Source organism: Drosophila guanche, unplaced genomic scaffold (genome assembly GCF_900245975.1).
Source record: "Drosophila guanche unplaced genomic scaffold, DGUA_6, whole genome shotgun sequence".
NCBI lineage: Eukaryota > Metazoa > Arthropoda > Insecta > Diptera > Drosophilidae > Drosophila > Drosophila guanche.
This window is the reverse complement of record NW_022995757.1, coordinates 973207-1000245: the sequence shown is the minus strand read 5'-3', so window position 1 is coordinate 1000245 and position 27039 is coordinate 973207. Positions and strand designations below refer to the sequence as shown.

The 27039-nt window shown below is 41.5% G+C and overlaps 1 protein-coding gene across 6 annotated transcripts; it reads left to right on the top strand.

Annotated features, from left to right (window-relative positions):
* Positions 1-469: 469 nt before the first annotated feature.
* On the top strand, positions 470-26421 carry LOC117590216 (moesin/ezrin/radixin homolog 1). Of its 6 annotated transcripts, none has more exons than XM_034282678.1 (9): positions 470-629; positions 18660-18805; positions 23163-23342; positions 23555-23689; positions 23891-23917; positions 24023-24789; positions 24892-25279; positions 25640-25852; positions 25927-26421. In XM_034282678.1, exons 2-9 carry the CDS (start codon positions 18791-18793, stop codon positions 26089-26091), a joined length of 1890 nt encoding a protein of 629 aa, XP_034138569.1. In that variant the 5' UTR covers positions 470-629; positions 18660-18790; the 3' UTR covers positions 26092-26421. The 6 variants fall into 6 exon arrangements, with proteins under 6 accessions (XP_034138569.1, XP_034138573.1, XP_034138571.1 ...); XM_034282680.1 differs by lacking the exon at positions 470-629 and adding an exon at positions 4689-4884; XM_034282679.1 differs by lacking the exon at positions 470-629 and adding an exon at positions 7128-7224.
* Positions 26422-27039: the final 618 nt, after the last annotated feature.

Below are 27039 nucleotides of genomic sequence, written 5' to 3'. Positions count from 1 at the left end.
TAATTTTGAATATATAATTGAATTATTGCCATAAGGTATGGTTGAGATTTTAATGGCAAACGGTCAGAAATGCTGATCTCGAACTAGGATTCGATGTGGTGCATTTGTGAAACAAGAAAATTGTCAAAAATACTAGTATAATTATGTCAAAATACAAGGTGTGTGACCTTAGCAAGGTTGTCTTAAAAGAGATGGGTCTGAACCGCGTGATCGGAAATCCAGTTCCGAGTTGTTGCATTTTATTTTTGGTATCACTAACAAACAAGAATCTCAGCCCACAGAAAATTTATTCATCAATCGGATAAAATTATACCTTGAGTCTACGCGTGCTAGTAATATTGAGGCGAATGTCAAAATCAAGGAATTTGATTTTTATCGGTATATTTACAGTATATTTTGAAAATTTAAATGTATATATCGGTATATTTGTGAGTACCAGACAATATATTTAATCGATAAGTCCGCGCTCCCTTGCGTTTTTGTTTCGTTCGTTTCGCTCCTTTTTTTTGCCTTTTTTGATTTGATTTGATTTGTGCGCCCAACTGGGAAAAAATCAAGAAGCCGAAAAACTGAATGTGCAGCATCCGTTTACGTTTACATGCACCCAGAGTTTTCCCAGCGAAGAAATTGTAAGTTGAAAAATTCCGACGCATTGTAGAAAAAAAGCGCAACAAGCAAGCCGCCCCGCCGCTACACGCACACAGAGCCATTCTCACTCATGGACACACGCACACACACAATAGCCACCCGGCAAAAGCAGCGCCGCTGTAGTTTTTTGTATATTTTTTATTCGTGTTTCGTGTTGCTCAGCGACGACAACGAAGTCCATTTTTTTCCTGTGTGCCGCCAACAACAATCAAATTACTATATATCTCGAAATATTTTGTGACGATTCATACATAGAGCCGGCAGCAGTAGCAAAAGCAACAAAAGAGCCGTCGACTCTTTGGCCTTCTCGTGTGCATACGTTCGGCAGTGTGTGTGTGTGTATGTGTGTGTGAAGTGAGTTGGTTATTATTTACATACATCTCTCTCTTTCGTTTGTTTATTATCAGGTGAGTGTGGTTGTGGCGGCAGGCGGATGGTGGTGCGTTAATTAAATGTTCTTTTTGCCAATTTCGAACAATTAATTTGCTATGTAAACGATCATGCAGCCATAAAAAAAGAATTGGAAGAGGTGAGAAGGAGAATAATGGAGTGTCCGAGCGTGTGAGTGTGTGTGTGTGTGTGTGTGTGTGTAGCGCAATGCTGAAATACCGGTATAGGCCGGTGTTTGAGTGTGAGTGAGACTTTGACTCGGGTGTCGAGTGTATGTGTAAGACGTTAACTGGAGATTGTGGATTGTGTGTGTGTGCGAGCGAGACTTCAGAGTGTGAGTCATTAACCGGCCTGCAGAGAGCGGCAGCATTGGCGGGCGTCAGCCATTTGTTGCTTCAAAAATCGCTTAACAATTTTTAAGGGAGCAACAATAAAATATTGCTCTTTCTTGCGGTTCATTCTTTGCACACACACAGTCACGGACCCATACTCAACGTTGCATTGAAATATCAGTTAAAGACGCTGGACTGCAGAGCGAGACAACGTGATAATTTTCGACTGCAGCTGCTCATAAATCAAAAAAACGTTTTTGTGTTTCTTTGTGTGCTTGTGCCGGCTACCTCTCGCACAGCCCTCCAAAGCGTGTGAAAATTACTTACTGCACTCGCACTCCAACCACCGTTTTTCCAGTCAAAAGTTTTTCCTTTCACACTATATATACACTCCTGAACACACACACACATGCAAAAGGTATTGTGTTACGGTCTTCTTTTCTTTGTGTCTCGCAAGTCGCTCACTTCCGTCGTTATCCGAGTGGTGGCAATAGAGTGGCGGGAGCCAAAACACCAGTAAGGCCAGCCCCATTTCAATTTTAGTGGTTTTCATCCCATTAGCATGTGAATCCGCTTCTAGTTGGAACCGCTGCACTTCCAGTCGTCCGGCTGATCCATCCAGCAATGTGTGCATGAGAGCCCAATTACTGTATATTGATCCAATGAGACCTTCCTATTGGTACATATGTTACTTGCCAAATCTGATCAGCGATCACTCTTGGAGGGACTTCCAGTTAGAACTCCAACGGATCGGATCGATCATAAAACGGGTTCGCGGAAGATCTGTTATTTTGCAAGCGACTTCTGCTGTTGCCATCCTGCTCTCTGGCTGATGATCTCTTCGTATTTCTTACTATTATATTTTTTGTTCTCCACATTTGCCACATTCCCAAGTCAATTTGTAACGGTTTTGTGTGGCACTCTTGTGAAAGCAGCGGAGACAAAGTTTTAGCTACTCCCTCCCCTCCACCTCACCCTCAGCCACCATTTTTTCTCTCTCTCTCTCTATAATAAATGCTGTTCAATAAGCCAGAAACAAGTTATTGATCAGGTCTCGGCATGGAATGGATTTGGCTTTACGACCTGTGACATACCCTGGAAATTAAATGCCTTATAGATAAATGGAGTATATTTCTATGATTTTTCGTTAGTTAACTTCAAATGTCACTTATTAGGTGCACGCGGTCCGATACACCCTTTAGTACCTCTTTCGCAGCTGGGATAACTGGGCTAACATCGGTCTCTCTCTCGCTTACCCCTACCATCGTCCGGTGTTCTTCTCTGTTCTGTTCTTCTCTCTCTCTGCTCTGCCGACGGCGATGATTGCATTGCCAGAGCGGATGCTGCTTTTGTTTACACTTTTCTCTTCGCCGCTCTCGCTTCAAAACTCTCCTTATCTCTTGCCCTCTCTCGATTCATTCATTATTTGATTTATGGATGGAAATTCGACTTCTCCCTCTTCATCTTCTCCTCACTCCGGTCACCTTCTCAATTAACACATCTATGATTTTTCTTGTTGGACTTTGCATATTTTTGATGCGGCTCCCAAAAAAAAAAGCTAAGGAAACCGGTTTTAACCGCCAGTGTTGCCATTTGCGCGAAATTTGCGTAGCTGTTCCCCTTGCCATTTATGTTTGGTCGGGGTTTGGAGGGGAAGAAGAGCAAAGGCTGAAGCAGCAAAAAAAAAATGGCAGGTAGGCAGGCAGCACCTCTACGCTGACGCTGAGATCGCCGTGGAGAGATGAGAGCGTGAGAGGCGCGCGTGACAATATCATTGGGGAAACTATGGCAAACAGTTCGAAAATCTTTGTGGCTTAGGTGCATCAAAACAGACTCAGAAAAAATTCCGAACCGATAGTAATATATGCTTATAACCGATTCAGAGTCAATTTAAATGTATTTCCATTGATGCACTTTTTCCCCACTGTCACCGTGATTGGGCGTCCCATCTCTGAGCGCACCTACAACCGAGCGCCGCAATTGTTTGTCGTATGTACGGATTTTTTTTTCTGGCAGCTTCTGGCATGGCCTGGCCGCCACCGTGTGTTGTGTTGGCGGATTCCGGCATTGAATACACAAAATTTGCACAGCCAAAAGCCGAATCGAACCAAAATGCGCTCTTGGCATGCCACTGACGTCATCGCCTGCCGGTTGCCGCCAATCGTTTCCCCTGGTACTCGTGCTCCGTGTTTATTTATTTAAACGAGAAGAAAAAGCACAGCTGAATAACTTCACGCAAATGTGTTTGCATTCGACTTGCTGCAGCCTTTTAATCTCTTTTTGTTTCCTTCGTGAACTTGAATTTTACGCGCAATGGCAGGAGGCAGAGGGTGCGACTACATGCTAGAGAAGTGGATTTACATATGTTGATATGTACTAGATAGATAGATAGATAGATAGATATCCATTTACAAATGTACGAATGTGTCAAATTTATGAGATTTTCACGATTTTTTGACACTGTTCAAGATATGTAAAGATTCACATTTTAAAGGATGTTGGCCAAATAATAAACAAAAATGTTGGTAGATGTTTAGAACTTGATGCTAATTTTATTAGCTATACAAAAAAATATCAAAACATTAACGACAACCCTCCTATTACGGTAAACTGATGCCCTACCATCCCTCTTTCTCTCTCTCTCCACTCTCTCCCATTCTCCCATCCTTGGGTGAATTTTGAGTGTGCAACAAGTGTGCGGCGTCGTTTTGTTGTACCGTTTTTTATGTTAATTAACCAAAAAAAAAAAAAAAACTAGTTATCTTTTGTAATTTTTGTTGTTTGTTTCATGCTTGACTAGTTAAGCGGGCAGGCAGAGGCAGTAGGCAGCGGGGCGTACAAAGGGGAGGGGGAGAGACTGAAAAAAGAGAGTAACTCGAACGTTACGTAATAAGAAAAACGTTAAAATGCAGCGATGCTTTCAAATTTCCAAGCGGCCGGCGTTGCCACCTGATGTGAAGCTACAGCCCTCCTCCATTAAAACACTTGTTACGCTCTCTGGATTTCTTTCTCTCTCTCTCTCTCACACTCTTCCCCCCACAGCCATCTCTTTCAAGCCGCGTGACTTGCTTTTTGGGGCTGCTGATGCTGCTACTGCAAAGGTTCTCTCTCTCTCTCTGTCTCACTGCTTTTCGTTTGTTTGTTTGCCGATCATCCTCACTGCCTCTCCCGTGCTGTGGGCATCATACCCATCGCTGCATTCGGATCCAAGCCGCAGCTTCGACTCCACTCATTTCGCATCCAACTTTTGCTACGTGCAGTTCGCAGCAGCCGCTGGGAGAAAGAGAGAGAGATAGAGAAAAAGAGAGTAGCCGCGAAACGCCAACGCCGTAGTCGTCGTGAGTGAGAGAGTGGGAAGGCAAAGTAAAGAAGAATCAACAAAAACGGTTATTTTTTGTTGCCGTGAGAGCATCAGCGCCCACACCGCGTGCATCAGCTGGGAGAGAGGAAGAGAGCAGCTGCCAGGCACCTGAACAAAATCCTATTTTTGTTGTATTGTTTCCAAATTTCCCACGTAAGTAACTTTTGTTGTTGCTTTGCAGTCTGGCTTCTGCCGCTGCCGCCCTTCACCCAGTTCCAGCAGCAGCAGAAACAGCGACGTCGTCAGCGCCAGCGTTAGCGGCGACGCGTGAGAAATTTATCAGCTTCGTGACTCACAAAACTGCATTCTGGTATCCGGGGGGCCGGCTGTTGCTGCTGCTCACTTAGTGGGTCAAACCGCAGGGGCAGCCGCTCGACCTCCAGCCGCTCCCCTCAACGATCCATCACTCTCTGAACACTCGGAGATGGATGGGCTTTTACTTTTTGTGCTTCTGCGGCGACCGTTTTCTGGAAAGTGAAAGAGAGAGAGCGAGAGAGAGAGAGCACTCTGTGAGAGAGCTTGACCCTCGAGGGGCGGGTGGGCCATTCCTCGTTGAACCATTCGACCGATAGATCATACAGTCAATCATAGAAACAAAAGTTTTTAATACGATTTATGAGAAGAAAAATGTAAGAATTGGTACATATCTGGGAGAAAACTCCTTGATCTGAATGTTTCAATGGTTAAAAGGTGCAATTTTGATGGTACTTTTGAGTGGCTCTTAGATGAAGTTTCGAGTCGGTAGGATGGGCGTCGTCAAAGATTGATCTGAATGGAATTGCATACAAATTAAGAATCGACAGTTTTGTGTTATTCGGTTGGGCCTATTTTGTATTTTTACTGCTTCCCACTGTCAGCAAGATAACAGAAAAATGTTGTTTATTTTTTATCATTTTTCAAATTGATAAACCATTTTTTTGTTATATTTTTTTATTGTATTTCTCTAGAGCAGAGCAGCATATTTTGCGCTTCTGTCGCGGTACGAGTACGTAATGTTCTAATTTTGGTTTTGCTATCTTCACTTTGGGAGTAGCACACAGAGTCGTTGCCAGGATTTTGGAAAAGGGGTTACAGGAGGATAAAGGCAGGAGATTGGCAGTGATCCCCCCTTCGCCGGTTGCGCCACCGATCTCTTACGCACAAAGTATAAGAATTAGGGCAGGGGGTAGCTGAGAGAAAAGTGGAGTGGGGAAAATGTGACTCAGAAGAGCAAGCTAGTCACTTGGACTCAGCTCTCGAGTGCGTGCGTGCGTCCGTCTGCCGTTGTTGTTGTCTCTTAGAGATAGGCGACCGATATCACAAATGTAGGAATGTACGATCCAAGGCCTCATAATCGCGACACTCCTCACGCGGGTCATATCGGTTATGGAATACCCTGTATTATAGCAACTGTCTCTCGCGCTGCACTGGTTGAATGAAACAATATCGGAATTGCATAACACCGATATCGTATCGCAAAATGTCTATTGATTTAATGACATAATTCCATACAGAGAACTCCTCGATCCGATTACTGACCCAATGACACAATAGACGGTAATGGGTATGCCCGCAATAGCCCGATAATATGACTTTCCTATGCTGACTCTCAGAGGGTATCCAATCGCCCATTGAGCCGCATGGTTTACGCACACATATACACAAACGGCCAAAAAGGAACATAGTTGTATGTACGTGTATGTGTGTGTGTGTCTGTGAGAGAGATCTTATTTCCTGCACTATCTTTAAACCCCCACCCGACAACAACGGCAACAGCAACCGTCTTTGCTCCTCTAAACTCGAATCATACGTTCTCAGCCTCTATTTTGCTTACGCGTCCACTGGTGGAGCGGAAGAGAGTATAACGACAAAAAAGCACTCCACCACACCCCACCCTTCGTACAGAACCACACTCTACACTCCCCTGTGCTAAGCTCTCTGTAATCGACACTCACTCGACAATCTACTGTACTATACACTCCACTCCACTTCATTCCACTCAGTCTTGCAGTTTACTCTCCACTTCACTCAGCACTTCACTATCCAAGCCACTCACTCTACATGCCGTTTACTCTCTTCCTCCCCATCCCAAGCAGCAGCGCTCTCTCGCAAGCAGCGTCGCCAAAAGCTGAAGCAGAAACAGCGGCGCAGCGACTGGCCTAGGCAGGCAGCCCCCAAAAGCCCCAAAGTTGAGACAGTCGCGACGGCGCGCTCGTTTCAAGCAGACGCGAAGTTTTTTTTGTTCTCTCACTCCTTCCCCACCCCCGAGTGTTTTTTGCGTATAAACGTGTGTGTGTGAGTGTAAAACCATACGACCCGATCGACCGAACAAACAACTCTTTCTGACTCCCGCTCTCATCAAAGGCGCCAGTTAAAAAATTTAAAAAAAATATATATCTTAACGTTTTTTTTCGCAGTGCTTGTGTCTGTGTTTTCTGTGTCCCTCTCTTTCTGTGAGTGTGTGTGTTTGTAGGTGTATGCTGCACATGTCCATCGAAGAAAACAGAAATAGCGGTTCGTATTTTAATCTAAAATTCATAATCAACACTAAAGTCTGGTCACACTTGAACAGTATGCAAAATGCGTTTTTCCCCATCTGTCTTGCTCCCCGTGTGCATTTTTGTGTGTGTGTGTGTGGTGGACAGTCAATGGCTTTTCTAAATTGACATACTTTCTAAAACGCCAGCCACAAATCTCTGACCAAGGCACACACAAAGAGAGACAGAGCGGGAGCAGGTCCCCTAGTTGGCTGTCTTCCATCCTCCACCTGCTCCTCCTATCTGCCTGATTCCCCCTACCCACAAAACATACAAACAAGTAGTCCCAAAGCCGCAGAGATGGTTGACTGGCGATGGCAGGCAGCAACAGGTCCCACGTCTCGTTTTGACCAAAAACTAACTGTAAAAATGCCGTCAATCTGCAGCTATTTTGCAGAAAAGACGGAAAAAAAGTCACAAAAATGGTTAAGCGGGTAGGAAAATGGGAAACCGGCAAGGAAACTGAATAAAAATGGGATACAAATGCGGGAAATCGGCAGAAAAAATACCCCCAAGTGTTGCAAATAGGGTATCAGACAGGAAAAGGAAATCCCAAAGCAAACAAAACCTGAAGAAAAAAAATCCAAATAAATGTCATTTACCTCACACAACCATACTTTTAAGGAAAAAAAAATGAATTTACCGGGATACGGTGACCACTTCCATTCCGGGAATCCTCTTTGTCGTGAAATTTAATCGATAAGAGTCGCAAGTTAAATATAAAACTAACTAAACGAGAAGGAAGTTCGAAGATGCGCTGCTAAAACCCTAAACTCTTCCAATACCGAGTATAATAATGCGAAAGAAAAATGATCCTACTACTTCCTGGGCATGTTTAAACAAACAGCAAGCATGCACTCATTTATCTTTTAACGGAAAAATCCTTAGATTGAGTCGATGATATCCTCTGATAAATTGACAGATTCTACAATACAGATCTACAGATCTACAATAAAAGTTTTTTAAAGTTTTCTAAGGTCCGTGGTCTCAACAAAATGGTAATCTTTGACCTTTTATTCAATAAATGCATTAAAATTTATTAAATCAACACTGAATATTATGTATTTTCATGCAACATATAGTTCATAAGGAGTTTTTTGGTCACTCTTTAATATTCCATCATCAAATCCTTTCAAAATAAAAGTATTTTTGGTAATTTGTTATCTTTTTGAATACAAATAAAGGCTATTCGATGGCAAAGATCATCTTTTAACATCTTGAATAGAAAGAGGCGGAGAAAGAGATGTTTCTGTAAAAACGCGACGCTGTCTGTCGCTCTACCTCTGCCTCAGAGTTTGCCTTTACTGATTTTTCGCGCGTGCTCAATGCATTTAAATTTGCTTTTCATTTTAATTTTGTTCAAAATAATAGATTAATGCATATTTAACATTAATCTGCAACAATTTTAATGGACCTTTTATTTCTCGTGTTTTATCAGTTGCACATGCGCTGCCCATTCTCCCACTCTCTCCCACTCCTAAAAAAAGAGAGCGAGTGAGAGAGAGCAAGTGGAGACTTGTCTAGTGAGAGAGGGGGGAAGTATAAACTGGGCAGCGCTGGCTGGTGGCCGCATTGCTAAAATTCCATCGCCAGCTTTCTTTTGTAGCCGCGGCCTGCCCCTTGCAATGCCCCTCTGTTGCTTCTTCAGCCTCCAAAAAGTTGAAGCTGCTGCCGCGCGGCCGCACCCAACAGTAGAGTTCTCTTCGCTACGATCTCTGAAGGTCAACGTAACTGTGATGATGGGCAAGGCAGATAGCAATAGAGAGAGAGAGAGAGGACAAAAAATAATGATGGAGGGGTATGGAGGGTTGGGTTGCGGTGTTCTAAAAACACAGCGATGACGCTTCACTGATTCTAAATAACTGTTAACTCATTTGCATAGATTCCTCCACTCCGCTCCTCTGCCACTATTTCAACTCTTTGTTGTCGTTTGCGATACCCTTTCACAGAGTGATCGAGAGAGAGAGAGAGAGACATGCATTCAGTTCGCTTGGTGTCACATAATTCGTATATGTGGGGGAAAACTTGTAGTATTTCCAAAGATAAGCCCGCAACAATTTCCAGTATAAGAAGCAGAACCCACTTCCCCTTCCCCCCTCCACCATTTCGTCTGTTTTTATTAATATTGTCATTAGCACGAAATCAATGCCGAAAAAATGTATGACACAAGAAAACCAAGAATGAGAGACGACAAATTGGACAGCAAAATAACAGGTTGAGTGAATGCCCATTAGCCATAAAAGATTCATAGTATTTGGGGTATATTAGGTTGGTTTCGAACTAGAGCCGACAAACAGATACAATTATATTTACAATAATCTTTATGTGAGAATAAACCATTGCTGTGTTATTTCAGAAATTCTAGGGTATCCCACGTATCGTACTCTGCATATTCAACACTTTTCACCTTGTTCTTTGCGTTGTTCTTTTATGCTGCTGAATTTTGCAGACGAATGCTGTCGCTATCTCACTCTGTCGCTCTTTGGGACAAGCTTATTCAGTAGCATCTACACGTACATGAGTAGACGCTGTCTCTTGTTTCAGTGTATTTCCGTATTGTTCTCTTGTTTTATTGTTGACCACAATTACATATGGATAGCTAAGGTACAGTGCTTATAGATATCAAGGTACTGGCACGTTTTCACGTACATTTATATGTATGTGTATGTGAATGTGAATGAGAGGAGGCGTGGCTCTGGCGGGAAGGCTGTAAAAGGTTGATCTCGCCCCCCGCTACAGGCTCATATTGCACTTTACACTCATTCTGTTATTTTAGTCTCATGTGATTCGGATATCTACAGTTACAGCTTCTTCCACTTTAACTCTATGCTCTCGCCATCATTTCGACTCAAAAACAAGACTTCGGAGAGCCATGAGAGAGCTCGCGAGCTTTGGACGAGAGAGCGAGACGCGACGCGACGCTGCTTTCGTGTTGCGTCAAAGTTCAAGGTGTAAAAAATACGATAAATTTTTCCAAAGTACGAAACGTGTGTGTGACGTTAATGGCGTCGTTGATGCCTTTTTAGAAATTGCTCAAAACCTGAGCTCATCATCATCATGATCTTCACCGTCATCATCGTAGCCTTAGCCTTAGCCTCATATCATCATTGCAGTCGTCGTATCGCACACATTTAAAAATAGTCAATTATTAATTGTCGAAATGACTAATTGTACAATTGATTGCTTGAGATTTGTCCGAAGGTAAAGTGGAACTGCGAATTGAAAATGGAATCTTGTGTGAGCGTGTGTAGCGAATGAGTCAGGTGTCAGGTGGTTTTTTCCCGTGAAATTCATTTAAATTAAAGCGAAAAATACAAAAATTTGAAAGTTAAGATTCTCAAATGCTTAAACAAATTCAACTAATGCGAGAAAATCTAAGATCTCGAGATCTGTAAGAGTCGCAAGCGCTGGCATTCACAATCTGATAAATAGGATAGTCTTTTGACCTTATGGAAATTACCTAAAGGATAACATTAAAAATTACATTTTTATATGTTTTTAAATGAAAGAATCCCAGCTGTATCCTATGATTCTTATCCGCTTTCCCAGTGAGATATACCGATATTTGTATGAATGATCATCTGGCAAAACGGCGGATGTGCCATGCAATTAATCAACACTTCCGCTGCTTTTACAACACTGCATTGTCATCCCTCTCTCTGTCTCTCTGATTTACCTTGTGTCTGCGGTCTCCTCCCCTCACTTTTTTGTGTAATTTTTTTATCGGAATGTAATCATCTTTCAGCAGCAGAAAATTTAGTTGCCATTGGCTCTTGTGTTTTACTATTTTTAATGTGGTTTTAATGGAAACAATTTTTGTTCGTTTCGCTTTCGTTTTTTGTTTTGTTCTTTTTGCTGCCTGTGTGCAAATTTTCATTAACGCTTATTTTGTTAATGGCTTTTTTGTTTCGAGACCTAGAGGTCTCGGCCTCCGCCTATCTCTGCATACATTTATGAACTCGTAAATCAATCAATCAAAACAGAATATTGGTCAAATGGAGATGTGTGTAGGTCTGGTCCGATGGCGATTGATAGGTAAATAGTATTTCAATTGTGATTACTTTTGCTTTTCTTTTTTGCAGTAGAATAGAATATTTAATTGAAGGCCAGAATAGTTAGATTTTTAATTAAGTTGACTGCATGTTAGTTATGGGGAAAACACTGGGCACAACAATTTAACTAAACTTTATCTAACTAGGGTACAAAAGTATGATCCGAAGAGTATCGATAAGTTGATGGCAAAATTAAGGATCGGAATTATGGGGGAAAGAAAAACGTAACAACCATTGAGTTAATTCTATTCAAATTGTATTGTAAATTATAACTTATAATGCAAATACTTTCCTTGCATAAAAGATGCCATTCATTGATTTAATGAGTAAAATCTCGTATGAATCATGAATCGACAACAAGGCTATTTTGAGTCGTTTGATGGGATTCCTGAACTAAAGTTTGACATGATCTAATGTGCTCTTTGTGTGCTCTATGACTCGAATGACTCTAATTTTTAATAAAGTTTATAAGTCAAGACAACAATTGGATGGTTGGCGGGGGGGAGTGCGATGCAGAGAGGTGAACGATGAGTGCACATTAACGTATGCATAGCCTCAAAAGCTCAATGTCACGCATATTATTTACTCTTCTACCTTCAGGCGGAGTAGAGTCGTCGCAGCCTTAGTCGATTCGCAGTCGTATCTCTATGCCCTTCCCCCACTCGTCATCGCATATCTATTGTCTCTATTTTAAATGGGGAATGAATGGGGGCCCCTCCGTCGCCGTCGTTTAGTGCTGCTAATAATATTTGCACGAGTGTTTTGTGGAAGGTAAAAATGAAATGAAATTAGCTAACAAGCAAAGGCTGTCTATACCCATACCTCTCTGCTCTACCGGTCTCTCTCTCTCTCTCTCTCTCTCTGTCTGTCATAAATAGGTTGCAAATAATATACGATCGAGGGACATACCACCGCGAGTGTCTCTATGTGTGTTTATTTCGCTTTCATATCTCTGTTGCATCATAAAACATGCCTCGACGCACACACAGTGCATGCAAATTGTCTATGTTTCATAATACACCATGGATCGGATCGGATTGGGTTATTGTCTTTCCGTCTTTTCGTCATTTGTCTTTCCATTCCATTCCATTGCGAATCGCTATAACAATTGTCAAAAATTGAAAACGAAAGCATTTACCCAACAAGTGGGCGACGTTTTTTTTGTGGCCCAATAAATCAAGAGCTCGCGGATGAGTAATTTACATGCCTTCGGCGGTGGCGACTGTACCTCTCCCATACGGAGGGAGTACTCATACAAAGAATACAATCTCTGGAGGCCGCTGGATAACTGGTTTTTTTTTTGTTTGCTGTTTATTTCTTACTGATACGACAAGTTGTAGTTTTGTTGTTGTTTATTTGGTTTTTGAATGTTTTTAGCGATGATTAATGCCCGTTAGTATTTTGCAAACCTGTAGAATGTGTGCCGCAGCTGGTGTTAAGCAATGGTTGTGGCATTTAAGATGGGAATTTCCTTTTGGCATTCACCAATTGCATGTAGTTGTGGGATAAATCACTAAAAATTGAGTGGCTAATGCACTTTGGCGGACAAAAATGGTATTATTTTCTTTTAAATCCCTTCGATAAAGCTCTTTTGAGGCAAAATATTATTATTAAACCTGTTCTAAACAGCAAATGCCTCATGAGTTGGTAAATGCACTAAAGAATAAAATCTGATTAAATTTCCGCCAGGTGCGGCCATCGACTCTTTATCGATTCGATGACGATGTCTTCGATGACACAACATGCGACCCAATTGTCGTTTCCCTGACGCTCGCAATGTACCCAATTCGTGTTTTATTTGTACTGAGTTTTCTGTAGTGTTTGTTCTGTTCTGTAGTACAAGATATCTTACCGCACTATCACTGGAGCAGCAAAAGCTGAAAGAGGAGGAGCAGGCTGTTTCATGCCATGCGTTTGGTTGGTGCCTATTTGCCAATTTCTAATTGTTTTCAAGTCTGAGAGTGTGTGGGTTCGTTCGTACGTTCTTCTGATTATTCTAGGTATGAGGAATATAAAATATTTTTAGGCCGATTGCCACATGCGAGACCCAAGCTACACACGAATGTGTGTTTCCAGATAAGATATGCGCATGATATTCACCCGCAGTGTGTGTAAACGGCAGGCCCAGGGCCTAGGGGCCGGGGAACGGAAGTGGCTTTGACACAACACAACATTAACTTGAATTTTACTACAATTGTTGTGCGTCTGTCGACGAGCCCCACACACAAATCGTGCACTTTCATTTTGATTGCCACAGCAAAATCAGACGGCAGATGGCAATCGGCAGTCGGTAACCGATTTACAATCACACACACAGCAGTCGCGGTCAATCAAGTAGGAATGCAATTATATTGGCTTATCAATCGTTTGGAAATTGCTTGATAAAAAATGGTTTCAATTGGGTGCAAGTGATGGCAAAGACGGAATCCTCCTTGGCAATGTTAATAAGTTTTGCTACACAAATTGATTATATAAGAATACCAAATTAGATTATCAATTCAATAACATTAAATAATTCTGGGTTAGGTACTCATATTGCTTTTTTTTCCATACCAAAATTATGATGTTTAGTTTTCCCTAAAACTTTCCATTGATTGAGTCCAACCAACCAACCGATCCACTATTCAAAGCTCATTTTGTCAATGCCCTTCGCCACTAACCAGATGATGATAAACCCAACATACAGTTTTCTCTGTCAGTCTGTGTCAGTCTCTTGTGTTTTGTTTTTGTATTTGGATTTCGGGGTGTGCGTGTGTTTTGCATGACAATTGACAAAAACAATTAGCGGCAATCTGCGGGATGTATCGTGTATCGATACGATAGTGTGCTTACACAATACGAGTTTCAGCTAGCCACGAATATAATTGTCAGGGGATGGCATGGAATGGGATAGGATGATCAAGGCAACAATCAGATGCACTCTGATTTTTCTCTTCTAGTCGCATAAACTTTGAAAGACACGAAAAAGTGACATTTTATATGGTATTATTAAACTGCAAGATAGTGCTGGAAAATTATAACGATTTTTTTATGTACTCTTTGTGTGTGTACGTACTCTGATTAATTGATGAACCGATTTGGCTCTGAAGTTGCCCAAACTGGCAACTTGCATTCCTTTAGCAGTGCTAACAGCCAACTATAGTGTTGGGTAAGTAATGGAAACCTCGACTTTCGTTCGAAAAGCAACCGTTCATTCGCAAAGAACATTGATGTCGATGACTTGGCGAAATAATATCATGAGAAAGAAGGCAAAGAAATATCATGACATCCCGTGAATAAACATACGTGTAGAGAACTGAGGCGGGAAATGCTTAATGTATTTGCGTGCTGTGTTAATTGTGGCAGCGATGGGCAACGATGTCTGATGTCTTTCCATTAGATCCCCCCCCCCGCTCAATGGGAGCGGTGTCTCCTCAACATACTAAATTCTCACCCTCTTCGCCTCTCTCTCGGCTGTCTCTCTGTCGGTGTTTCTGTCACACATATTATATTTTCTTTACGTGCGCGATTCTCTTTGTCGACGGTATCTGGAACATTTAAGGCTAATTTGCTTCATTAAATTGTCACATTTGCTGTTATGCCTTTTCTTGACGTCAAGCTGATGAATGATTCTGCTGTGGCCTCAAAAGGGTATGCTCGACCAAACGAAATAGTGGATAAGCGGAAAGCTCTCCCAGGAATGTTCCACTCTACTCCAAGGGGTATTTTCCATTCCAAAATTGTATTTTGGCTTCTCTTGAAAGTGCCACCAGTTGATTAATGGCTCTGTAATTTGTGTATGTCTTTCGGTTTTAATTCGATAAGCAGGGAAATATCCTCTGAATATATTCCATTCCAATGTTATTAAAATGTATCCCTGCTGTTTGTGTTTTCATTTCCAGGGCCTCTGATTTTCATTCATAAAAGTATAAATGCATCTTCTGTGTACACAAAATATAGTGTACTTGGTCAGGCATATATTTTCTTTAGCTTTTTCTTTGCTGTGGATACCGCCGCTTGATTGCCTTCGTGGCAGCGCATTTAATTATTGAAAATGTGGAGGGGGCAAATCAACGTGCCATGAAAACAGCATAAATACCATAAAACCAGAAAGAAGCGAGTGTTTAGGGGGATCGAAGTTGGGGATACACTTGAAGATTTATAGATTTTAAATGTTTTCTCTGGTTTTTGGGATAGCTTTATGCCATGGTCTATATATTTGAAACAGCGAACATGTTGCTGTAACACATTTCCTTCACATTGATTTGTTTTGGGTAAAGTGTGCATTTGGTTTTGATAATTGTGACAAACATTTTTCTGCCTTGCCAAAGACCAGTTCATAGTCGACGTAACCCTCTTTGAGGCTGGATAAATAATTGTTTGAAAATTAAAAGTCAAACAGAAAATGAACGCCAAAGTGGAAGAAGAAATAATTTTATTTGCTGCTCATTTAATATGATGGGGCTTTCTGGTCGAAAGAGAAACCGAGAAACCCCAAAGGAAAGTAAAAGCAGAAAGAGATATGGCTACGATGGTAAGGCTGTTGTATGATGGCTGTGTGTTTGGACTTTACTTGCAAGTAATTTTGATGGAATGGATTTTAAAATGCGTTGCGTTGTGCGCATAGCATACGCAATAGCCAACCAGCCAGCCAGCCATTCCAGCTGTCTGTCGAGTTGTTGTCCAGTCGCGTCAGGTCTTTGTCGTTCATTTCGTGTGCGTGTGCCATCCATCGAAGCGATGGCTGTGTTCCGGTGGTCAAACAATAAACGTGATTTCTGTTGGCTCTCTGCCTTTTCCATTTTCTGTTTAAAGCTGAACTCATTAATGTAGTTAATGGATATTAAACACAAACCGGCCACAAAAACAATGCTCTCAAGTGGTGGGGGGTGGCGGTTCAGCAGGAATCTCGCTATTTGGAGACACAAAACACACACAAGAGAGACACAGAAGAGAGGGAGAAAAGCTAAACAATTATTATGTAAACGTTTGTGTATAACTGAATGAATTATTTGTGCGGCAGAAGAAGCTGGACGAGGGGACACGTAGGGCAGGAAAATAATGGTCTGTAAAGCCATTCATTAACCAAAGATTAACTCTATAGTTGGGCAGTTGCAGCTGCGCATTATTACTGTTCAATTGCATTTTCTAACAGTGTTGTAAAGTTCGAAAGAAGTGTTATTGTGAGCTCTAGCTTTTAATAGTTCTGAGGTAAAAACCAAACAATGCTCACAAAACGCAACATTTGCTCTACTGTTAAGTGCATTTTTAATACCGTTGTTGCACAATTCTCAGTGTTGTCAAGTGCCAAAAGGAGCAGAACGCATGCGTGCGTGTTCGTACAATGATTGTACATTTTACACGACATTCAAATGGAAATGGAAACCAAAAGATACAAGTTGAATTTGCCAAATCATTTCCGGCCAAGCGGCAAGATAAAAGATACCAGCGAGAGGAGGAGGAGGAGGAGGAAACGAAGAAAGGGAGAGTAAATTCTAAATTAAATATAAAAAAAAAAAACAAATAAAATTGCAATTAAGTTACGAGGAAATGTACATAGATATGTGCGGCATACCACCAGCGATATAGAGAGTACAGGATGCACTTAATCACAAGTTTCATGGCTTCAATTTTGCTTTGTTGTGATTCATTCTCCACTCGATTGAGCGCGGCAACAGTAACCGTCATTTTTGGCTGGGAGACACGTTTCCCCGTGGCATTCTCTCGCGAATCAGTCGAAAGGAATTTCTGTGGCTTGTTGATTAGCGCAAAGCGAACGCTAACAGCAAAACCATTCAGAAGCAGGCATGAGCTCATTTAGTTTACGTTTTGTATTTTCATTTTTTATTTGGATACATGTGGAGTGGCGGTGAGTGGAGTGCTGTGTGCTGTGTGCTGCGCTGCGAAAGCCCTCTTCAAGTTCACGCGCTGGCGATAATAAATGCCGCATGATGTCATAATTTGTGTGCGCCCGAAAACCCAACAGAAATCATCATCTTATAATATGATTTATTTGCATTTCATAGGAAGTAACAGAAGAAGAATAAAGGGTACAACTACTACATTCTATGAATGGTTTCAATGAGAGATATGTACGATTCGATGCAACCAACATTGACGTCATGTGGCTTGTGGTTTGCCCCCGATCCCCCTGATCTCTGGGGGACCACCACAAGTTTAAATGTCAAATTGTTAACGAGATTTAATTGGATTTTCGCACATGTGTATATTATTTGGGAGGCCATAATCCATATTCCTACATTCCCAAAAATAGCATTTTTGCGCCTCAAGTGCAAACAAACACTTTGCAATCTCAAATGAATAAACACTCGAAAGATTGCGTCGAAATGTTGAAAAGAACGTTTACCTCTTATAGGAGAAGCTTTTTATGGGGTTTCAAATGCTTTAGAGTTGCAAATATCACTCGTAGTGTTGAACAACGCACATGGAAATGTATTTTATAGCATAAAATGTTTAATTAGGACTTTTGGCAGCTATGTTTAAACACAAAGAAGGCAGTTTTAGGAAGTAAAGTCTCTGAACACGCTTTGGTTTAGCTGCAAATCGAATGCTCACGAAATTTAGGAATGCCCAAAACCACTTTGCAAATTTGCACTCTCACTATAATTCCCCATAAATAAATGACATACATAAAGATACATACAGACATGTGTATATATATTTATCACGTGCTTGCCTTGTGGTTAAATCTAGGGCCCACGTATGTACATATGTACAAATAAGGTCTATAATGATATTTATGATTTCAACTGGCACTTTGACAACAAAATGCACACAGAAACCCCCACCCCACACTAATGTCCGAATTCGTGTGACAGACGGATTGGTGGAATGATGGATATATGTATGCACGTACACTATATTTTCTTACGCGTTCAAAGTCTCTACTCCGTCACACATTTATTTTGTCGTTGGGCTCTTAAATTGATAAAAGCGAGCCCCATTTCCTAATGGGCGGAAATGGTCGAGCGGTTTTTGGGCGATTACAAAGTCACTCAAAAATCACACAGATAAAACGTTTGCCAAACCAAAATAAATGAAAGAGGGAATTTGCATTTCAAGTTCACAAAACTAAAGTTAATTCTTTGATGCATTTTCCAACCTGTCACTCACCAAGCAACATTGTCTTTCTATCAATTGGATGGAACTTTTCAGCACTTTATCACTGATTCCTCGCATGAGTATCTTCTTTTGTTTCGGAGAACTCTGAGTAATAATTACTGCTCTACAAATCATATAAAAAGCTTTACTGTGATTCTCTTATGGAACAGTTGGTGGCAGTCCCTTCGGCTCTTTGCTTTGGTGCTTTTCGTTCTCTAAAACTAATGAAATTTATTTTACTTGATTGTTTTGTTTGCAGTTTGAGACTCACCACCTTCAAGCACTAAACGAAGCAACGAAGAAGCCAAACACGAAAGAACCTCCAAGAGGACTCCCCTAACAACAGCATTTCGCTTTCCCCCCAAACAGTAAAGGAAAAGAAGCCGGAAAATGTCTCCAAAAGCGGTAAGTGTCTCAAAAAGAAATAAGAAACAAAATATGAAACAATTACCATAAGTGACATCATTTGAAATAGCATAAAAAACCAACCCGCGTTAAGACGAGTCACTATCTTTATGGCCAGTACTCGCGATCAGACATGGTTCGACTCTAAAATTTGTCTAGAATAAATTTACTTTAAGGTGTCGAAAAATGTTCCTCTTGTGCGTTATTTTAAGTCTTAAATAATCAACAAAAACCAAACCATAAATCAGAAGACATAAGAGCAGAACACTGATTCGATTCCCAAGGCGGAAACCCTGATAGAGACGAAAATAGGTATTTAGTGGTAAATTAACCATAGATTATGGGTGGTATTATATCTGCCATCAGGTGTGCGGCTCTGGTTATCAAAACACTCTTGCAATTGTCGTCAAAACGAGATCCATCTCCTAATGTAGTTTCAGCAAATCGATTAAAAGTGTGGAATAAGGACGTCATTGCACCGGACTGACTTCTTGATAATTGAATTTATTGGCGATATTTTTTATCAATTGTATTACTTTTTTGTGGGGTGAAAGATAGCCCCTCGAAGACGTCATTGATGTGACGGCATAGCACACACACACACACACACACAAGGCACGTAAACATTGTGAAAAAATGGGACTCCTTTCGGTGATTCGTGCTTTTCTTTTTGATTGACAGCAGCGAGAGATATCTAGATCTGGTGAGCGAGAGACTCAGTAGATGGGAATGGTGCAGGAGTGGGCTCCATGGGTAGTCGTTTCTTATCGGTAGACGATGACAACTTTTAAATGCCTTTTTTGATTATTTTTGTGTATCGCTCGCTGATTGATGGATGGCATGGAGCGATGGATTTTGGGGGTCACTAATGCACCTCATTACGCGATCATGTGAATGAAGGAAAATGGCTAAAGAAACAATAAAGAGACAATTTCATCGAGTCACGCGACACCCGATATCTCCTTAAGTGTCTTTATAGCTTATGCAAAACAAATGTAGGAGGAAAAGGATCCCATCCAAATAAATGCTTCCACTCGAAGGGGCTCTCGCTCTGTTACGATAATCCCCATCTACATTTTTGTACTGTATTCCCCATCATTTTCGAAACAATTCCTTAACTTCCAGGCAATTCCTCTTTCTGTATAGTTGATTTATTCTTATCGCTTCGAAAGAAAACGCTTTCCCCGAGCCTAAAGTATGCACCCAAGTGGCAGTGGAATTATAACTTTCCCTTTTTCCGCTGCCCAGTCTATATAGTTTTTCACATTCATCGTTTTTCCATCACATTCACTCTCTATAACGAGTATACGATTATATACACACATACACTCGCTGTGTGTTGGGGTTGGTTGTGCGGTGTGTGGTGTGTGGCGGGGGGAGGGTTCAGTGGGTTAATTGCTGGCTTCAATAAAAATCGAACTGACAGGTAACGCGGCGCATGATTGACGCTGATTTGTTTGCCTTACTTCGGGGCTGGCTCTATCTATCTATCTTTATGTTGACCTCTACGGTCACCATCTGACAGACAGACGGACAGACAGACGGACGGACGGATAGACACTTAACTGCCAGTCGGAATGCTGAATGTTGAGGCAGTGTCAGGTTTTCCTTTTTTCTGTTTTGTTTTGTTTTGTGTTGTCTAATTTTAGATGCATAATTAACATGCAATTTGACAAACGGACAACGTCGATGACGATGCCCCCCTCTCTCGTTGGGCGGACGCAAATTTAGTTCAATTTGTAGTTTGCTTTGTTTTTCCAGCATTTTCTTTTCCCCCCACAACGGCTTTCTTTACTTCAGTCTTTTCTATCTGTTTCGGTTTTGCTGTTGGGCTTACAAAACGTGCCTCGACTTTTCCATTTTCCTCAGTTGCCGCTGGACAACAGAACCGTATCGAACATTGTTGCGTCCGTCGCTGCTGCTGCTGCTGCTGTTGCTGCTGCTGTTGCTGCTGCTGTTGCATTCGCGCTTTGTTTGTGTTCCACTTTTTCTACGACACGCGCGACACATTATTTTTTGCCGAAAAAAAGCGCTATCAAAATTCAAAAGCTACTGAGAAACCCTTTCGCGCCCAGAATGGTCGTCGTCTCCGACAGCCGTGTCCGTATGCCCCGCTACGGCGGAGTCAGCGTTAAGCGGAAAACGGTTCGTGTTTTCTTTTGTCTTTTTTTTATTTTGTTGAGTGTATTCTTGTGCTGCTTTTGCATTTTTAGGGTTTCCGTTTTAAGGAAACAACTCTAGAACCGAATTTGTAAACACACTTTACAGATGAAGAAAAAATATCGGTTGGAGAGTTGCGATTTGCATTAAAAAATATATTTTAATAGTTAAATATGGCAAAAAGTAAATCATAAAAATTAAAATAAATATGTATTAAAAATAAAATATAAAAAATAAAAAATATAAAATTAATTCAACGATATAAATAAAATAAAAAAAAACCCATGGATAATAAGTAACAATTCAAAAGAAAATAAACAAAATGATTGAATTTATTATTAAAAAAAACCATAAAGTTCATATGAATAATACATGAAAATACAAAAAAATTGAACATGTAGATCAAAATGTTCTATACTAGAGACTTTCCTCACGCCTGTCCACAGAATCAGGGTGCATTCCGTTGAGTTATATGCTGATATTTTTACGAACTGCTTAGGTCTAAATACCCTACTTTAAAGGGTATGTGGGAAAAATCAAGTCATGTTTTTTTAACTCGAACAGAACTGGTTATGCTCCCAACTTCCGTTTCGTTGGATGGCGGGTTTCTGCTGGTATTATGTGCTTCCATTCGGTGGACAGACCCGACCAGACCAGACCAGACCAGATCAGACCGCCCATTGGACATGGGGAAACGAACGGGGGAGAGGGTGCGGCGTGACTGACTCTCTGCTGAACAGAAGGAAACAACGCAACAAAACGGCACAGCAACGTTGTTGCATTAACCCAAAAACGTTAATTGGATTGAAATGAAAAACGTTTTCAATTTCCTAGCATTGTGTCACGTTTGATTTGCATTCACCGACTGGAAAACAAAGGCAAAAAGTAAACACAAAACAAAAATAACAAATGGCACAAACGATGACAAACAAAACAATCACAAAATGGGGGGATCCATGGGTGCTCCATTATGTGATGAAATCTGAGTAGAATCTTTGCACATAATTCTATAAACCCCAGTTTAAAATTGAACCTAAAATCCCCATCTCGGATGATATCATTTAAGACACTTCTAAGTGACCCCAACGATTGAAAACCAATTTGTATATCAGTTAAAGTCAAATAAATAGAAAATAATAGAAAATCCACACCAGACTAGAGAGAAACGAAGCGTAAAATCCATTCAGAAAACGAGCAAAACAAGTGTCCTCTTTCATCTTAGTTCTTGGGATCTTTAAAAGCTGCAAAAACTTGTTAGAAATCTAGAGTGCTTGGGTTTTCTTCTGCTCTTGAAATATTTCACCTGTACTCACCGCCCACGAGGAATAAAGAGAGAGGCAGCGAGAGAGCATGTCCCATTTTCGAATCCTATTCTGCAAACAAGTTCTTGGCTTTGAATCGAATTGAGAATTAACTCTGTTGCCATTTATCGATAATCGTGCCATGTTCCGCTCTGCTTTCGTGGATTAACTGGACACGGCGTCATGCAGCATGTGGCATGTGGCGTTGTGGGGGGGGGGGGCACGTGTCATTCTGATTGGCTGGTGTTTCTGTTTATGTATTGGTTTCGGTTTGGTTTGCATAAGGCTGCATCGCCAGCTTTCGACTCGGAACGCACGTTTTTGCAAGGCGCGCAAAAGGAAAGCTGGCGGAAAAATCACGCTCTAGCGAGGGAAAAGCAACAGCAACAACAGAAATCAAAAAGAAAATCAATCAGGCATAGCACCCAAAGCTAGCAACAGAACGTACGAGAAAGAGTGTGACGCAGCCGACCGACTGTCCGGCTGGACAGCGCTGCGGGTTATACAAGTTGACAAAACACACATACAGAAAGAATGAACAGAGAGAGAGAGAGAGAGAGAGAGAGCGTAATGTGTGTCTGTGTGTATTTTGTCACTTGACCAATTTTCCCACTGGGTGAATGAGGGGGGGAATATATCATAGGTGACTCTGAGTTGACTATGGACGGGAGCCAGCCCCTCCGCCATAGACAGGCGCACGGTCAATGCGCGTAAAGCTAAAAAACTGTGTGGCAACTGTACTTGACTCCACTGTAATGCAAATGCGCAATGTTACCCTCACTGGTAGGGTAAAAGTTTAAAGTTCCTTTCGCTTATGGGAAATTTTAATTGAGATTTATGTATGTTTTTTGTGTTGCAAAACAATTCGAAATAAAAACATTTCTCTTCTTTTGCAGCTGAATGTGCGCGTCACGACAATGGACGCCGAACTGGAGTTTGCCATCCAGTCGACGACGACGGGCAAACAACTGTTCGATCAGGTAGTCAAGACGATCGGCCTGCGTGAGGTTTGGTTCTTCGGTCTTCAGTATACCGACTCCAAAGGCGACTCCACATGGATTAAGCTGTACAAAAAGGTAAATTCAATTATGAAAAAATCAATGAAAAGGATAAACTTAAGAGAGTAAAGTGAAATTCAGAAGATTTACAATATTACTAGGATTACATTTTGATCAATCATCGTATCCATTTTCATTTGAAAATAAAATATATTCTTCCAAAATAGAACCACGGAAAAAGTCAGAAAAATAATTTATAATATTTATAATATAATATAATTATTATGTAGCCCGAATCGCCGGCCATAAAGACCATAAAATATTTGAAACGCGTAAAGAAGTATGTGGACAAGCGGACAACAAGCGACAGCAATGGAGTGAATCATTCAGAGACAAGCGAAGAGGATGACGATGCCGATGATATGGTGGGCAGAAGATAGTTCGAATCTAATGACTCCCCCCCCCAAGCGAGAATCCCCTAGAGTATTTTGCTAGATAGATCGATTTCTGTAGAGAGTATTGCTTGAGCAAGTATTTTGCTCAGATACAGATTTGAGGCTGTTACTTTCCTGTGTTTACTAATAAGATCTTTTGTCTGTGTATAATTATTTATGCTGCCTAAAAAGACTGGATCTATGCCGTTCTCCACATGGGTAATGAGAAGAGAGACGAGAGACAAGCTTGTCCATTCTACTCATCTCCATCCGTTTTAGTTCGTTTTTTATTAATGATACAATTGTTGTTGTTTACTTTTGTAGGTCATGAATCAGGATGTGAAGAAGGAGAATCCATTGCAGTTCAGATTCCGTGCCAAATTCTATCCGGAAGATGTTGCCGAGGAGCTCATACAGGACATCACATTGCGGCTGTTCTATCTGCAGGTGAAGAATGCCATATTGACCGACGAGATCTATTGTCCGCCCGAGACGTCCGTACTGCTCGCCTCGTATGCGGTGCAGGCGCGGCACGGTGATCACAACAAGACCACCCACACAGCCGGTTTCTTGGCGAACGATCGTCTGCTGCCGCAGCGGGTGATCGATCAGCACAAGATGTCCAAGGACGAGTGGGAGCAATCGATAATGACCTGGTGGCAGGAGCATCGCAGCATGCTGCGCGAGGACGCCATGATGGAGTATCTGAAGATTGCCCAAGACCTGGAGATGTATGGCGTCAACTACTTTGAGATCAGGAATAAGAAGGGAACTGACCTCTGGCTGGGCGTCGATGCCCTCGGCCTGAACATCTATGAGCAGGACGATCGACTAACGCCAAAGATAGGCTTCCCCTGGTCCGAGATCCGGAACATCTCCTTCTCCGAAAAGAAGTTCATCATCAAGCCGATCGACAAGAAGGCCCCCGACTTTATGTTCTTTGCCCCACGCGTTCGCATCAATAAGCGAATCTTGGCCCTCTGCATGGGCAACCATGAGCTGTACATGCGTCGTCGCAAGCCCGACACGATCGATGTGCAGCAAATGAAGGCGCAGGCGCGCGAAGAGAAAAATGCCAAACAGCAGGAGCGGTAAGCGTTGAGCGTTAAGCGTTAAGCGTTGAACTTTGCTTAACTCGATTCGTAATTCTAATCCTAATCGAATTCGATTTCTTTAACTCTCTCTTTCCACAGCGAAAAGCTTCAACTGGCGCTGGCCGCTCGCGAACGTGCCGAAAAGAAGCAGCAGGAGTATGAGGATCGCTTGAAGCAAATGCAGGAGGAGATGGAGCGCTCGCAGCGCGATCTGCTCGAGGCACAGGAGATGATCCGACGGCTGGAGGAGCAGCTGAAGCAGCTGCAGGCCGCCAAGGATGAGCTCGAGCTGCGCCAAAAGGAACTGCAGGCGATGCTGCAGCGCCTCGAGGAGGCCAAGAACATGGAGGCCGTCGAGAAGATCAAACTCGAGGAGGAGATCATGGCCAAGCAAATGGAGGTGCAGCGCATCCAGGACGAGGTCAACGCCAAGGACGAGGAGACCAAGCGTCTACAAGACGAAGTCGAAGAAGCACGACGCAAGCAGGTCAGTGGCAAACCCTCTGCAGTTATGTATATCCATATCTACGTATATCTCCCTGCCTGACCCAATTTGATAAGCACTTTATTCAGAGGTTCCAAAAGGCAGGGCCATATTTTTGATAATAGAAATTATTTGGGTAATTTGATTGTTAGACGTGATTAAACGTGAGAATGGCAGCAGTCCATAAACGGAGTGGAGTCCATTCGATAAAAGAAGGCAGCTCCAAGAAGCTTTCATACAATTATTATTATTCCACGATTTAACCTGAACTTCCCTAAAAAAACGCCCGAGAAACTTGCATTCTCATTTCTTTGATTTGCGAATTTTATGTTCAAAATTGAAATAAATAATTTGCTTTTGCAGGCTGAAGCTGCTGCCGCATTGCTGGCTGCATCGACAACGCCGCAGCATCATCATGTGGCCGAGGATGAGAACGAGAATGAGGAGGAGCTGACGAATGGCGATGCCGGTGGCGATGTTTCACGCGACCTGGACACTGACGAGCATATCAAGGATCCCATCGAGGATAGACGCACGCTGGCCGAGCGCAATGAGCGCCTTCATGATCAGCTTAAGGTCTGTTGCTCGACGCAAAAATTGCATTAAATTTGTATTTCTATTGATTTTTATTTATTCTTTTCTTTGTCCAGGCCCTGAAACAAGATCTGGCGCAGTCGCGGGATGAGACGAAAGAGACGGCAAACGATAAGATTCATCGGGAGAATGTGCGTCAGGGACGTGACAAGTACAAGACGCTCCGCGAGATCCGTAAGGGCAACACAAAGCGTCGCGTGGATCAATTTGAGAACATGTAAAGAAGCAGCTGCATGCACGCACCGCAAGCCCCCGACTCTCGGACTCTCTTTTAAGGAAGAGAGAGATGGACAGCGAAGAGGAGTCTCCAAAAAGAAAGAGAAAGATATAGAAAGCAGAAAGAAGAACAGAAGAAACAGAAGAAAAAGAAACAACAAATATAATTCCGGTCGTTGCGACGATGACCCCCTAAAAACTACAACAAATATCCGCAAAAAGTCTATTAAATCCTGGAAATTGCGTATAAATTTCAGATATTCCTTATTTCTGAGAAACTTTGTATAGAACAGAAATCCACAGCATAAAAGAACGATAAAACACAGCACACAGATCACAGATGAAGATAAAGATACCCTTTAGACAGAAACACGCCCTCGACAATGACACATCTATGTGAAAGGACAATCAATCAATAGATTACAGTCGAACACACACCAATTGGTCCAACAATCACTTCAATCAATCAATCATGAATATTTCTCATTTTGAAATACGAGAAAACACACAGAATATAACACACAGAAATTAAACCACAACTACAACTACAACAAAACTACAATTATTTGCATTTTTTCCCCCGTTATAATTATTATTTTTATTATTATATAATTACTATTTTTTTTTAAATTTGTATAATTAAATAAGAACTTGATTAATTGTTTCTTAAAAATAACTTGAGAAGAGAGCAAACAAAACAAAAACAAACAACAGAGAAACAAAAAATATATTAAATAAAATATTTTTTCTTCTTTAATACTATTTTTGTTTTAAAAGAAAAAAGAAAAAAAAAACAACAAGCAAACGAAACGCAAGAAAACCATCAAAAACTATTGTGAAAAAAACCAAACAAAAAGTTTTTAAATTATACAATAAAAATGTAAAAACAACAAGCAATTATTTCGATACATGTCGGAATGAAAACCTTTCGTTTGTTAGAAAATGTTTTTTAG